Raw genomic sequence first — 14,693 nt, forward strand, 5'->3', positions numbered from 1 at the left:
CTTTGTTCTGCTGCATCTCTGCTTTACTTACACTCATAAAGATTTTACACTGTCCCGGAGAAAAATTATGAAAAGAAACCTTTATGTTCACAATATAAATTGAGACAAAAACATTTTAGTTAAGTGTAGTGATTTATTATTATTTTTTGTTAAAAACCAGAGTTGAACACAGCAGAATCAAACAGAAGTTTCAAAAGAGCATCATGTTTTTGATATTGACCTTGCAGTACATTGATCAGTGGAGTCATAGTCACCTGTGCTGTGATATTGTAGTTCTATGAAACTACTTCAGGCAGATTGCTTTCAAGCCCTCACTGGAGTTCATACAGAATTGTCAACTTGTGTGATATCTGGTACTATTCAATAACAGGTCACTGTTAATGAAGTGTGGTGTTTTATCATTGAATGTAGATCATGTCCATTTTAAGAACGTTTAAAGCCCTAGGGTTGACTGACTATACAAACCTGATGAATGTGACAAAAAAATGCTACAGTATTGTAACGTCACCAGACACATGGAGATTTCTCACTGCATGATATGGGAGTAGAATTAAGAGTGCAGACTGGTGTATTCCTGCCTTGCACCTGGTTCACATTCTGGTATAAGGCATGCATACTGTATTCACTGGTCTTTCCTCCAGTACAACATTAATGCCCTCACATTGTAAGCTCATAAACAGGGTCACTTGTTGCAGGATGCCAATGAACAGTGAGACAGAGAGTCAAGCCAAGACTGGCAACATGGACAGACACATGGTGTAAAATACTGCAAGAGGTCAAACAAAAATCATTTACATCCAGTGATTTATAAAGTTCTCAATGAATATGTACAGTTTTCATATATAAATAGGACATATGGAATGTCATTTACACAAACACAAGGCAGGTAAAGGTAGAGCACATCCTCCGATAATTCTTATTTAGATATCGTTCAATAATTATTTACTTAATCAACATTATATTAAGACTCACTCCTCTCCTCTTTACATAAATTTTTTTCCATTGATATCAATGCCATTGATGTATGGCTCTCACATCAAACCTTCTCATTCTAACGTGATACTTTTCTACATGCCCCCCGTAATTAATATTGTTATAGGAAAGAACCAAATGAGACTGTTGTGAAGGGTCCTTCAGAAATCTTGGCGGTTATTAAATCTTAAGGTTATTATCATCATGTACTCACAACAGACACATTTGAACAATTAGAGACATAAATAATCTTCTCAGTCAAACAGAGTTGTGGCAGTCTGGTAGTGCTGACCCATCCCACTCTTAACACCTGGACAATTACGTAAGACATACTTGTACTGTGTGCATCAAAGATCTCATATTAACTTAATTCCAAGAGGGAGAAGGGTTACTCTTAAAGGAGTACTTAGCGTTAGCACAGTTGCTAACTAGCGTTTGCGCAATGACTGGAAGTTTATGGTAACTGCTAGTAAATACCATATACTTCCAGTCATTGTGCTAACGGTAGTTAGCATTGGCTCGCAAAACTACAGTACCGCTAACTTCCTTCACACTGGATGAAGAGACATACAAATGGTACCCATGAGTTCATCTGACTCTGGGGAAGTAAATAAATGCCAAAATCCTTAAGTATCCCTTTAAGGTTAACATTTATCAATGCATCAACCCACCATGTCTGCTTTAACCATTTTACTTGTAAATAAAATCACCCCCTACATAAAAAGAAAAAATCTTTACAGATCATATAACAAGACTGACTTTCCAAGTCATTGTGGAGCCGTTCTCTGTCCTCTTGAAGAGCAAGAACAATGTCCTTCTAAGGAGAGATTGAAGAGCTACATAGGAATCTGTCACGTCAGAAACCGTTTTAAAGCTTATGTAGTGTCCTCTTCACAATGTTCAGTTGGTTACCACAGTGATGGGAGGCATCATGCAAGGACATGATAAAAGTAATGTGTGTGTCTCTGTCCTCTCCACAATTCTTCCGCTCTCTGTCCCTTCAGCTCCAGTGAGCAGGCGCCCCTGAAACTGACGGCCGAACAATACCCTTTGGAGAAGGCTTGGATCCAAACCAGGACATCTGAAAAACACAGCGATGTTTTCCGATTATATCAAATGAAATACATGTATCACTGGACTTTTACTACAGTTACAACTGGGGAAGGGCCGGGCGCTGGAAAAATAGGAGGGAATTCATCTGGCAACTGGAGGGCTTCTGGGTTCACATCCTGAAGACATTCCCCTATCGTTGGGCCCCCCACAACTAGCTCTCCATCCAGGGGTCCTGCACTGCAGCTTGACCCTGTGCTTGTCTCAACTGTATATGTAATGTGTGCTTGAAAGCTATGGTAGCCCAGACTGTTGTCTCTTTCCAATTTTATATGACACATGAATTGTCCATTTTTGATACTCTTCTATAGATTCCTTGTTAACATGCATCGATTCCCTATTCGCCAGTCTCTAATTAACTATATGCTTGCACCTGTTGTGCACAGCAGGTGCCTTAAGTCCGTGTCTTCTTCATGTGTTTGTACAGCACTGATGAAGGCATAAGGCCCAAACATATTAGCACTTCCACCTTCTGTATTCTTCGGAGCATGGATTCAATTAATTATTAAATTTTTCCATCTCGGCCTCCTTGGGTTTTTCCCTTTTCATGGTTTTGAGTGTGAGAACTTTTGGAACTCTACAGATATTTTCTCTCCCACGCACCGGCAGCCTTTTATTTTACCCTGTGCCCAAACCCTCATACTGGCTTTCTAGCCTCTAAAATAACTTTTCCTCAGGATGCAGCTTAGGTATTCAAAAATAAACAACAGATAGCAAGTGCATTTAAGAAATGAGGCCAATTGAGGACAAAAATAGTGTCATGGCCTATTTCATTTGATACACGCTGGCGGTGGTATGGCCATAAAGCCCATTCATTTGACACAGAAGTTTCAGGGAACAGATATCTGAAAGGAGGAAGTCACCTTGTACTCCAGTGTCTCTTTTAACATGTCCTCTTCCTCACCAGTGAAGTTCAGCAACACAGACACCGCTCTGATCAGCTGATAGGCCTATGACACAGAACGAGAGGGGGACAGAGAGATATTTAGACTTCAGCCAAGACCATAGACGTCCAATACTGATGGGTCTAGCTACGATAACAGGGACCAGGTAGATTGCTCTCACCTCAGCCTCTCTGGATGACATAAATTTTAGCACCACGTGTTTGAGGTACTCAAAGTTGATCTCTCTTGAGTCATTGAGGTCAGAAGTGTTGGTGACAGTGGTGTTTGGGCCAGGGGCTGGGGGTGCAGCGGGCTCTGTGAAGGTTCTGTCTAGCCTCTCCCCTCTCCCTTCCTGGGCCCTTTCCTTCTCCTCCAACTCAGTTTCAGGTTTCAGCTTCTGCAACAGAAACACACAGGCACAAACTATCATACACAAAACTCAGCACATGGACCATATTCAGTCGATGGAAAAAGATATTACATTTAGATTGGATACTCATACTAAAAAGGTATCTAAATGTCTCACCAGCTCCTTCTGCAAGGTCCTCTTCAGCTCAGCTAGCCTCTGCTGCAGCTGCTTAATGGTCTGTAAAGCAACAGGATTCCAATCAATAAAAGCACACACTGAAATGGACCTGCTCCAGATATTTCAGATAAGGAGTAATTATCCAAACATGCCTGTGTGGTGATCATGGTTTTTGTTTGGTCCAGTACTGACCTTGTTCTTGTCACTAAGCTGCTGCTCCAGGTCTCTGTTGGCCTCCTGCATGTGGTCCAGGTCGTCCACGGTCCCATTCTGGTCCGGTTCACACACCTCTGGAGTCTGCAGCTGCAACGTCAGGGTCTCCACCTCCACCTCCAGCTCAGACACCTGAGACACACAGAGGCACAGTCAGAAAACACATACAAAAAGTCCAATCTGTAATGACAGACTTGAGTTATGTACAGTATGGAAGCTAAGAAGGACATTAAGAACAGGTTTAAAGTGTCTTAATGGCTGTGCCCGCTGTGTGTTCAGACCCGTGACTGGCAGGAGTCCAGATGCTCGTTCTGGGTGAGGAGCTCCTGCCTCAGGCTGACCAGCTGGCTGTCCTTCTCCTCCTCCCTCTCCTGGGTCCATGCCCGCAGCCTCTCCCCCTCCTCCTGCAGCTGGGACAGGGAGCTCTGGGCCCTCTGCAGCTCTGCAACACAAACACAGAAGGGAGCATCAGACACCACACGGTATGAAGTCAACACTACCACTTCCAAATTCACATAGCATGTGAGACAGAGGAAAAGTGCACCTGACAGAGAAATCAAGTGTTTACCATTGCGAAGTGTTTGGAGTTCCTCCTCTCTCTGCTTCAGCTGCTCAGTGACGTGGGCCAGTTCCTGCGATGTTGTTTGATGTGACGCCGTCATCTGTCCTACCTGGAAAAGGAGACAGTGAACGTCCAATTTATTTATGAGCACAATCGACAAGCTGAATTCATGAATTTGAAAACACCTCACTCAACCTGCCCGAGTATGATTAAGCCAATAGCATTGGCAAGTTTTGGAAACCTCATTCCAACAGAGTGTAGAGAATATTGTTTGTTATTTAAAAGAGTACAGAAATTTATGATGTAAGTGTGATGTCTCTCCAGACCTGTAGTTGGAGCTCCTCCTTCTGCCTCCTGGTGTCCTCCAGAGCCATGGCTATTTCCACACTCACCGTCTGCCTGCTGCTCAGCTCTGACTGGGGTGACATACAGGGACATCATTACCCCATGTGTACAGGCAACAGGACCATGGTTTGGAGTTGTAATGCAGTAGCTATTCTCATAGAAATGAGTGTGGCACAGCACGCAAAAAAATCTGGAGTGACCCAGGAATGCAATAGAATTGTTTTTATACACTTGTTTATCAGGAAATCCATGACTTCCTGTTTTCAACTGACTGCCTAATATAAAGCAGGAAGTGTGTCTGACCCTAGCCTGCTCCAGCTCCTCTTCCCGTCTCCTCAGAGCCACGTCAGCTTCATCCCTCCCTCTCAGCAGACATCCTCTCGCCTCCTCCAACTCACGCTGGGAAACACGAAACAGAGATGGGTGGGCGAGAGAGAGATGTGGGATAGGGACAGAGAAACATAGATAAAGGGATGTTAAAGAAAGAAAAGCAAAAGAAGACGTAGGAACAGTCTAACGACAGATAAGTATTTGATGGCCTTGTAGCCGAGATCAAATTACATGGCAACCGATTACCAATCCACCGAGAACAGTGGATAAACGGATCAAAATCTGCATCGAAACGATCAAATACCAAAGTGAAAATGTACCTTAACAGTCAGGCAACAAAACTATGCAGCACATGTCACTGAGAACAGTACAGTGAACTAAAATGTCAACATCTACAGATCAAGTGAGAGCTGACAACTGTAACTCACAATCCTAGCTTGGGCAGAGGTGTGCTCTGTGTCTTTCTCTGTCTGCAGTGCAGTGAGCTGCTCCTCCAGCCAGCCTGTCCTCTCCTGGCCCTGCTGCTGCAGACTGACCCTCTCCACACTCCACTCTGCCTGCTGGGGGTGACCACAGGGGGAAAGGGCAGTCTCAGCATCACACATGCTTACATTAACTGTGTCCCTGGCTCCCATAGGATACATGAAGAAGTCTAATCAGTCTAAATAAATAAGAGGTTCAACTGCATTTGCTCCAGCCTCAGCTTCAACTTTATTTACAGTGGTGGTAGAGCATCTTTCACCGTAATCGGACAAATATTTACCAGTTTGTGCAGACGTGCTTGCTTGTCAGTGATCTGCTGCTCAGTGTTCTTGAGCCTTTCGTTGCTCTCCTGCACCTGCTGTTCCAGACCTGCTATCTGTAAGACAGAGAACAACATGGGGCTGTGTGTGAGAGCACAAGAAGAAAGACTGAAAAGAGAGCACAGGTCTGAAATGCTTACATCCTTCTTTCCCACCAGTGCCCGTTCTCTTACCTGGTCGTCCGTTCTCTCTCTGTAGTTCTTGGAAGAGTCGTCTTTGTGCCGTAGCAGGTTCTGTAGTTCAGTTACATTGTGGTTGATTCTGGATATCTGGGAGAGTAGAGATACAATATGCTTACCAGATGTGTTCACACAATTGTTAATTTGTTGCTGTTAAGCAATGGAGCATCTAAGCCAGTTGCATGTGAAGAAGTATATCATTGTGATGAAGAGGTAGAGGGCTGTTTACCTGAGTCTCCAGTGAGCTAACCGTGTCTGCATGGTTGGTGCGTGCCTGCAGCAGCTCCACTCTCGTGTTCTCCAGCGTCTGCTCCAGAGTGGACTTCTACACATTAACACACAGGGGGGGGGGGCGGGGGGAGGGGGGAATGAGGATTGCTCAACACTTTAACTGACCATCTGCACTGACTCTCTGCACCTTAGCACACACTCACACACCCATATGCACAAACACACTCACGCTGCATACACACCACGACTGCTCCTATTGGACTAAATTTATTATTGCTAAAAATATTTCCATATCCCACTTCCCCGGCACACGTGTAAATATTATACTTTACATTTGTTTGAGTGCCTTCCTTGTATTTATACTTCTGCTAAATGTTTATGCTATTGTTACTCCATTAACCCTTCACACTCGTACCCGTATACAGGTTGAAAATGGCAGATTTGGACACTGATAAGCGCCTAAATTGGAACGAAGTGGCTGAACAGGAACATGCTATAAATGACGTCAGAGCTCAGGCTCTGTGCTTCACAGCGCTGTATGGGTTGTGACTGACAGCTGTTCTGAACTTGAGCACCGAATGGGACCAGTAGTTGCCTCCCTCCCTCACGCTAATTGGGCAACTGGAAGAAATTGGCTGCAGAACACGCACCTGAATGCACTCACAATTCCTTTCTATGATCACCAAAATGATGATCTGTTTCTCTGAATTGCCTTGTGAAAGCCTAAGTGTAAGTTCATATTTTATAACTTTGCTAGTCATGTTGGCAATAGAACAACCTTTCAAATGATGCCCACCTGACAAAGAATGCGATTTATAATGGACCGTTTTGGGATTTCGTGAACAACAGTAATTGTGTGAGGCGGGGCTGCGTTCCAAACCAAACAACTACATTTAACATTTACATTCAAGTCATTTAGCAGACGCTCTTATCCAGAGCGACTTACAAATTGGTGCATTCACCTAATGACATCCTACTATCCAACTACAAGTGTGTTCGCTCTAGTTCCTCAACGCCAGTTAGGTGCTCTAAAAACACCTTTCTAGTTGAAGACTCTTCTTTGAGTCATCAAAGTACATGGAAGTGACTTAGGAACTGTGCACACTTTGGAGACAGCAGTTAGTCCTCTCAGTCAAACCCTTGTTATTATTTTGTCTTATGTTGCACCTACCCCACATTTTTTCAGGAACATTCTTATGTTACTAAATTTATCCAGAATATTTTAAGATTTGCATATCAACAAATGTGGCAGAAAGTACAGTAAATGTAAAATGCACATAAAATCAACAGTGCAATGTGTTGTCAGGTGTACTGCTGTGTCCTGAACTTTGGTCTAATAATTTCCCCATAATCTTCTAACTGCTCTCTTTCAATTGCTACCGTGCTTATGCATTTCTTCTGTAAGAAACATTTCAATTTAGCCCTATCCATATAGGCCAAGGGTTAAGCTTCTATTTGTGTTCATTATTTGTTTGATACTTATGGTTGTCGTACTGTTGAAAGGTGAACCTGCAAGTAAGCATTTCATTGTACCGTGTACACCATGTGTTTCTGTCCACATGACAAATAAACTTGACTTGAAATGCATCACCATTCAAATTTAATTCTATTTGTCACCTACTTCGTAAACGACAGATGTGGACTAACAGTGAAATGCTTACTTACAGTTCTCTTTGGTCTTTTCCTTATACCAATTCCACAGGAGTCCCTCTGTCTTTAGGATTAGCTGACTGTTGTAGTTACCTCTTTGAGCAGCTCCTGGAGGAGCTCGTCTTCACTCAGGTTGCCCTGCAGACGTCTCTCCAGAGAGGAGACCTTCTCCTGCAGGTCCAGCAGCACACGCTCCTTGTCCTCATCAGTCACTGCCGCCTGGGGACCACAACAGGGAGAGAGAGGGATGGGTCAATTACAGAGCACACTGGGTGAGGAGGAGGGGTTAGATATGGGCAATTCCATGGTAACGGAAATACGCTGACACTCCAATTTTTCACTTTAAAATGTATGCCAAACAAAAACATTTACTGGGAAAACTGTGCAGATTTGGAAAACAGAAATATGGAATTGCCCATATAAGGAGTTACATTGTGATCTGGTCTTACCTTGTGTTGCTGCAGCTTCAGGGCATTGTAATCAGTTTGTAAGGTATGGAGAGACTTCTCTACAGCTGCTTCAGCGCTCCGCGACTGAGAACACACACAGAGAGATTTCTACATTGTGAAGCATTTTATAAACTGTTATCATCACATTCATCTAACTGTATTCATATGCTGTCATTACAGATATGTACCAATAATACAGTGAACAGATTTTTCAAGGAAGAATCTATGGGTTAGAGGGCTAACCTTCTGGAAGTCCTCAGACACCTGTTGGATGACCTTCTGCAGGTTCTGGCCTCTGCCCTCCAGCTCGGCGATCTTCTTCTCTGCCTTCTCCTTGAACTCCAGCAGGTCCTTTCTTAAATGAGAACACACACACACAACCCTGTACTGTTAGACAACAACCAAATCCTCAGGCAACCCAGAAGAAAACAGGCAAACTCTCCCTTATACAATTTTTTTTTTTTAAAGAGGTTAGGGGAACAAGATCTTGCAATCACTGTGTCCTGTCCTAACCTTTCGATCCCCAGCTCGGTGTTTAGCCTGCAACTTTCCTGATGCTCCTCTCCCAGAGCCTGCAGCTTCTCCTGCGCTTCGGCCAAACCCTTCTTGGCTGTCTGCAGCTCGGTCTCCTTCTGCTGGAGCTCTCGCTCCCGCAGGCCCTGCTGCTCCTCCTTCCTCAGTAACTACCAGAACGAAACAGGAGACACCACAGAAAGGACATCGTTTTGAAGGCATATAATATGCCTGGTGAATATTTCTCTTTTACTAAAACAAATGTTTAACTACTATTATTGTCTAGGGTAATAGGAACACTTTTGCTCCCACCAAAGTGCTGTTTAACCAAGGTGGATGGCTACCGACATAGCTACAGCTTGGATCAGAATAGACAGACAGATAAAGCATAAAACTATAATATGTTTTGAATTGCCTCCTACATGCCACGTGGTGGGTTATTGTTAGACAGTAGGACCTTGTTGTCCGTAGTGCGTACCATGTGTTTGACTTTGGCGAGCTCCTGCTGCTGGAAGCCATCCAGCTCGTCCAGGTCATCCCTCTTCTGGAACAGAGTAAGGCTCTGCTCCATCATCTCATCTAGCCGCACAGACAGAGATGCCTTCTCCTGAGGGGCCCCAGACAGAAGAGATCTCTCATCTACACAGGCAATGACTGACTGGCTGAATGAGAACCTAGAATATATTAGTTAGATGTTAGCGTACCTGCTCCAGCGTAGACATCCTTTCCATCCACTCCTACAGACAAAGACAGGAATTAATCTAACTATATAAACACACAAACGTATGCCTCGTGGTGCAAAGGATATGATGCTCACCTGATCTTTCTTGTCCAGGGCCAAAGCCATGCCTTCAGCCATTTTGGCTCTATTGGCCTGGTGAGTCTCATTCTGGTCCTGCAGTTTCCTCATGGAGGCTGCATAGTAAAAGAAAGCGAGAGAGAGAGAAAGAATGAGCAATAGAACTGGCTAGCCAAAGATGGCTCAATTGAAAGAGCAGGTTGGAGATTTGTCAGTGGTTAGTAGCTGCTAGCTTTGAAAGGGTGAGTAATATTGACCATAGAATGTGTCCAGTAAGCCAAGCTAGGTGTTTCCCAGAAGCAGGCAAGCAGTGCATCTAACCATGGCCAACACAGACATCCCAAATTAACTTATTTGTATAGATGTTTTATTGTTATTGGTTACATTAGTATATTGGTGTTTGTTATAACATTGATTATCACAAAAAAGGGGAAGTAATAGACATTTACATACTGAAAACTTCCACTGTTTTATATTGTCTCACATAATTGTCATACCAGAAATACTTACCTACTTCCAAACAGTGCCAAACATTTAAAAACAATTATATATGTCAACAAGCATGTAAGTCCCTTGTTTCAACAATATATAGATTTTTTAAATATGGAAACCTATAGAAGTGACAGCATATGATTCTCAACTCCTCCTTGATCGATTGACGGTGCTTTGGGTGACCATTACCACAGCCAGCAGACAAACAAATGAGAGAAAGAAAGAACGCGAAATGGGAGGAGATTGGAGAATAAAGGTACGTACAATCCTGATGTTTTTCTAATGCAATTTCAAGCTTGTCCTTGGTCTTCTGCATAAGTCGGAGCTGCTCAGCGTAGTCTAGAGGCAGGAGGTGTGGTGATGGAATACCAACAGCACATAAAACAAACACGTACACACACACACAGGAAAGGGGGACAGGTGGATGAGGGTTAAAGCCATGAGGAGGAATAAAATAAAAACACGATTGAGAAAAAAAATGGAAGGGGGAAAAAAAACAATGATTTTCTTAGATGAGAAAACCATCCTGGTTAAGAGGCTGCGTGAAGATGTGCAACCTTTAACCTTTTCCAAGGGGTCACACACACCACCTCTAAGGGAGGAGTAGCTACCACACTAATCTGGGAGAAAAAACACACAGAACCAAAAAATGTAGACTAAATGCCATGGCATTTGCTCTTAATGTTCACCAGATGGGAATGTGGTAAAGAATAAAGAAACATTGTAAAAGATATCATATCATACCATTTGTGAGGGGCGGTGTTAAGAACAAAAGCCATGAGGTCGAGACTGAAGCCAGACACCCGTTGGTTATGTGACCTTTCACCTGAGCGTACTGCTCTTGGTAAAAGCTGTCTCTAAGTACACTAGACACAGATCTAGAATCAGCTTACCCACCACCAAACCTAACCTTAATTATTGTTGGGGTAAACGCAAAACTAACCTTAGATAAGTGTCTAGGCCTGGGTGCAACCACCTCATCCTACTCTGATTAAACTGGTTCCATACAGACATGTCTTACCTGATAGTTTGGCCTCCAGCTTGCGAATCTGATCATTCCTTCTGAGGATCTGGGAAGAGAGGTCATCCCTGGAGCTACTGCCATCAGAGGCCTGGAGGTCAACACAAACACAGAGAATAGAGGGATCCTCATCAGCACAGCAGGTCACACTGGAGCTTCCATGGTTATGTGGCAGCAGGTACTAGAAACATATGTTGTGGATGTTGTAGAGTCTATGAAATATCCCACTGACAAGATATATCAAAATGATATTTCATATCAGAGGTACCCAACTCATGTCTATGAGTGTGTTTAGGGCAATTCCATAGTAACAGAATTATGCCATGACTCAATTACAATTAAAAAAACAATTACTTCAAATTTAAACAATCCATGCAACTCTATGCACAAGGACTACGTTTAACAATTTCCAGTGAACATTTTACAAAATCACATTTTACTCGAAGAACAGTGCAGATGCAAACCGTCATTGTTACCAAACTTTGCATTTGCACTGCTCTTTGTGTAAATGTGTTTTTGTTAAATTTTCTGTGGAAATTGCCCTTTACCTAAATTTGATGTCATCCTGATTTTACTTCACTACAAATTTGATGAGGGATAGCCTACCAGTTGATTTGGTCTTACTGCCAGTCAATGACTTAAATAATTCAAAACGGTGCAAACGAGAAAGGAAAGACATCAGCCCCAAGACACTGGATCTGGCTAACACTGTAGATCAGCCACTCCATTCATAGTGTCAAACGTGGAGGGGGGAGGGGTGCAGAAAATACCAACTGAACAGATTAACACCTCTGATGCTTTTTCAATAACATCAACACAGTTCAATATCTAATGATATTCTTAAAGTTATATAATGTCTAAAACAACAGTGCAATGTGGAATAACACCATCACATTGACTACTAATTAGCCTCAAAGATTTAAGCGGAATTGTCTCAACATACAGTATGTTAAGCTACCTTCTCCAAAAGAGAAAAGGAACATTGTGTGTGTTTGTTCTAGTGCCTACTTGTCATGTGTGGTCAAGTGAACAGAGCAGGGCAGATCTGACACCTGAGCAGGGCTTCATGTTACACAGGTTTGTGCCTTAAGACTCAACAATGCATTAAAGGGATAGTTTGGGATTTTGGCAATTACTTTTCATGCATCTGCTTCCGGTAGGAAGAAAGTTGAGTTTTGCTAGCTAATGCTAACTAATGTTAGCCCAATGACAAAGTCTACAGGAACAGCTAGCATGCTTTCTGTTTCCATAGACTTCCAGTCATTGCGCTAAAACTAGTTAGCAATTGCGCTAACGCTAGTTAGCAACTTCCTTCAAACTGCATGCAGAGACATTAAAATGATGTCCAAGACTTCATCTGACTCTGGGTAAGTAAAGAATGGGCCTCATTGCCGAATCCTGAACTATCCCTTTAACCTGCTCTACAATGGGGAATATTTCTGAATTCATCTAATCAGTGACAAAAGAGTGGCGGTATCGTACTCGTACATTTACACACTTGACCATGGAATACACTGGCTTCTGGATGCCAATGGTAGTGAATTACATCATCATGACAATCCCTGGGGCTCTTATCTGGCCACAGAGGGAAACACTAATGGAGGGCCTGGGCCATTACTGTCAGGTAGGGGCCACAGAATCTCTCAAAACACTGAGAAAGCCGATCATGTTATAGATCAGTTATGTTGAATTGAAAGACTGTAAGGGATATAAATTACCTTTGTTTGCATTTCATATGTGCAAAACTTAAGCCTATTCAAATTAGAGGCCATAAGCCATCTTTTCTTCCTTGATGTCTTCCTTGTAGAATAGCCTGGGTAACCTTGTTTCGTGTCATACGACCAACTACTCTTAGTGGGTTCAAAAGATGACTGGCATGGACTGTGACAGTGAGGTAACAATACTGGTACTTACAAAATCATCCCCGGAGTCTGCCCCCACTGACGTAATGGACTCTTTGCTGTAGGAGCGAGGCATACGGACTCCGGTCCGGGGAGCTGTGGCAGCCTCCTCCGCAATCTTCTTTTTCAATTTGGCAAACATCTCCACCTTGCCTTAGTGTTTCTTTACCCAAGTGTACTGCCTGCTACTAGTTCTCTTCCCAAAAGCTCCACAATGCAAGTGCTCTGTCACTCAGGCTGTGGTCGTTCAGGGTCCCAGAACAGCTGTATTCCAGTGTAGCCTCCTCTCACGGGCAGGGGAACTGTCATTGTCATTCCTCTTTCAATCTGAAATAGACAACAGAGAGTGAGTCATGGCAATCAGCACGAAAACTATTAGAGATACAGAATGAGGATGTTACTGTCTGTAGCTACCTTATACGTCGTTTTGGCCTTATGATTTGTCATGTCACCAGATTAGTTAACAGATTGGTGACAGCTGGTTTGCTAAGAAATACATAGGAAGAGGCTAATGATATTTCAGCTGGATGACAAGACGATGTAAATTAGCTAGCTAGCTACCCACTATTGGCAATGATAGCTGCTCGCTTGTTAGCAAACTAGCTTTCGTTAGCAGTTAACGAATAAGTCGTTACCATTCTGTAAAAAGCCCAGCATTCGAGATTTAAGAAATCCGTCGGGCCCAGCTAACTGTTCACGGCTGTTTGATCATGAATTCCAGGAAAAGACAGATGATTTCAACAAATGATAGCTATCAGCTAGCTACCAAGGTAGTTATTGTTAGCCTAGCTAGCGAATTTAGCCAGCTGATCAAGGGAATCTCTTACCGTATGAACTCCGACAAAGTAACACATTCCTAGAGAAGCCCATTGTGTTTAATGTATTCTCTGCGACGAATAACAACTCTACCGTTTCCCAATATAATACATCTACAAATATACTGCTTTACGACAATTGTGTTACTATGTCTGGACTGTATTTTGGCTAGCTCTCTTACATCAACACGTAATATGCCAGTACACTGCGTCCGTGTTCATTGGACAAATCTAAAAGGGTGTGGAAAGGGATTCGCTCGACTTCATGTCAGTCAACGAAAACAGTATTCTGGAACCTGGAGGTCATAAAATGCATTGATTATACACTACGTGGCCAAATGTATGTGGACACCTCTTCAAATTAGTGGATTCAGCTATTTCAGCCACACCCGTTGCTGACAGGTGTATACAATCGAACACACAACCATGCAATCTACATAGACAAAACGTTGGAGTAGAATGGCCCATACTGAAGAGCTCAGTGACTTTCAAAGTGGTACCATCATAGGATGCCACTTTTACTCAAGTAGAAATTTATTGGGTGATTTTTACTTGAGTCATTTTCTATTAAGCTATCTTTACTTTTACTTAAGTATGACAATTGGGTACTTTTTTCATCAATGGGATGAATTGGAACGCTGACTGGGTACTTTTGGCCACGTAGTGTATGTATTTCCTTGTATTTACTGATTAACAGTAATAGCAGAATCTCTAATTTTGATAATTTCCATATTAACTAGCTCATCCTGTATCACAGTCAGTTCACACAAGTAACCACAGCTAGGCTTACTGCTCTCATAGGCCTGCCCATCTTTAGATCAGTGGTCTTCATCTTAGGATGTGCTTCCCTCAATTATCAGGCTTATAGCTTTATTATAATACTACATTACAAGAGAAC

General features: G+C 42.8%; 1 protein-coding gene across 4 annotated transcripts; it reads right to left on the bottom strand.

The window, feature by feature from the left end:
• Positions 1 to 113: 113 nt before the first annotated feature.
• LOC129826141 (golgin subfamily A member 1-like) lies at positions 114 to 14,555 on the bottom strand. Of its 4 annotated transcripts, XM_055886502.1 has the most exons (24): positions 13,808 to 14,555; positions 12,994 to 13,307; positions 11,080 to 11,170; positions 10,323 to 10,397; positions 9,585 to 9,682; positions 9,472 to 9,504; positions 9,246 to 9,374; positions 8,768 to 8,937; positions 8,498 to 8,609; positions 8,255 to 8,338; positions 7,899 to 8,024; positions 6,154 to 6,249; positions 5,919 to 6,014; positions 5,706 to 5,801; positions 5,371 to 5,502; positions 4,916 to 5,011; positions 4,594 to 4,683; positions 4,274 to 4,376; positions 3,987 to 4,147; positions 3,685 to 3,837; positions 3,493 to 3,552; positions 3,148 to 3,363; positions 2,946 to 3,032; positions 114 to 2,053 (listed from the first exon to the last, which is right to left on the bottom strand). In XM_055886502.1, the coding sequence occupies exons 2-24, from the start codon at positions 13,120 to 13,122 to the stop codon at positions 1,973 to 1,975; spliced, it is 2,514 nt and encodes an 837-aa protein (XP_055742477.1). In that variant the 5' UTR covers positions 13,123 to 13,307; positions 13,808 to 14,555; the 3' UTR covers positions 114 to 1,972. The 4 variants fall into 4 exon arrangements, with proteins under 4 accessions (XP_055742477.1, XP_055742478.1, XP_055742479.1 ...); XM_055886503.1 differs by lacking the exon at positions 10,323 to 10,397; XM_055886504.1 differs by lacking the exons at positions 9,472 to 9,504; positions 10,323 to 10,397; positions 12,994 to 13,307; positions 13,808 to 14,555 and having other exon boundaries at positions 9,246 to 9,441.
• Between the last annotated feature and the right edge of the window lie 138 nt (positions 14,556 to 14,693).

Source organism: Salvelinus fontinalis, chromosome 28, assembly GCF_029448725.1.
Source record: "Salvelinus fontinalis isolate EN_2023a chromosome 28, ASM2944872v1, whole genome shotgun sequence".
NCBI classification, from domain to species: Eukaryota; Metazoa; Chordata; class Actinopteri; order Salmoniformes; family Salmonidae; genus Salvelinus; species Salvelinus fontinalis.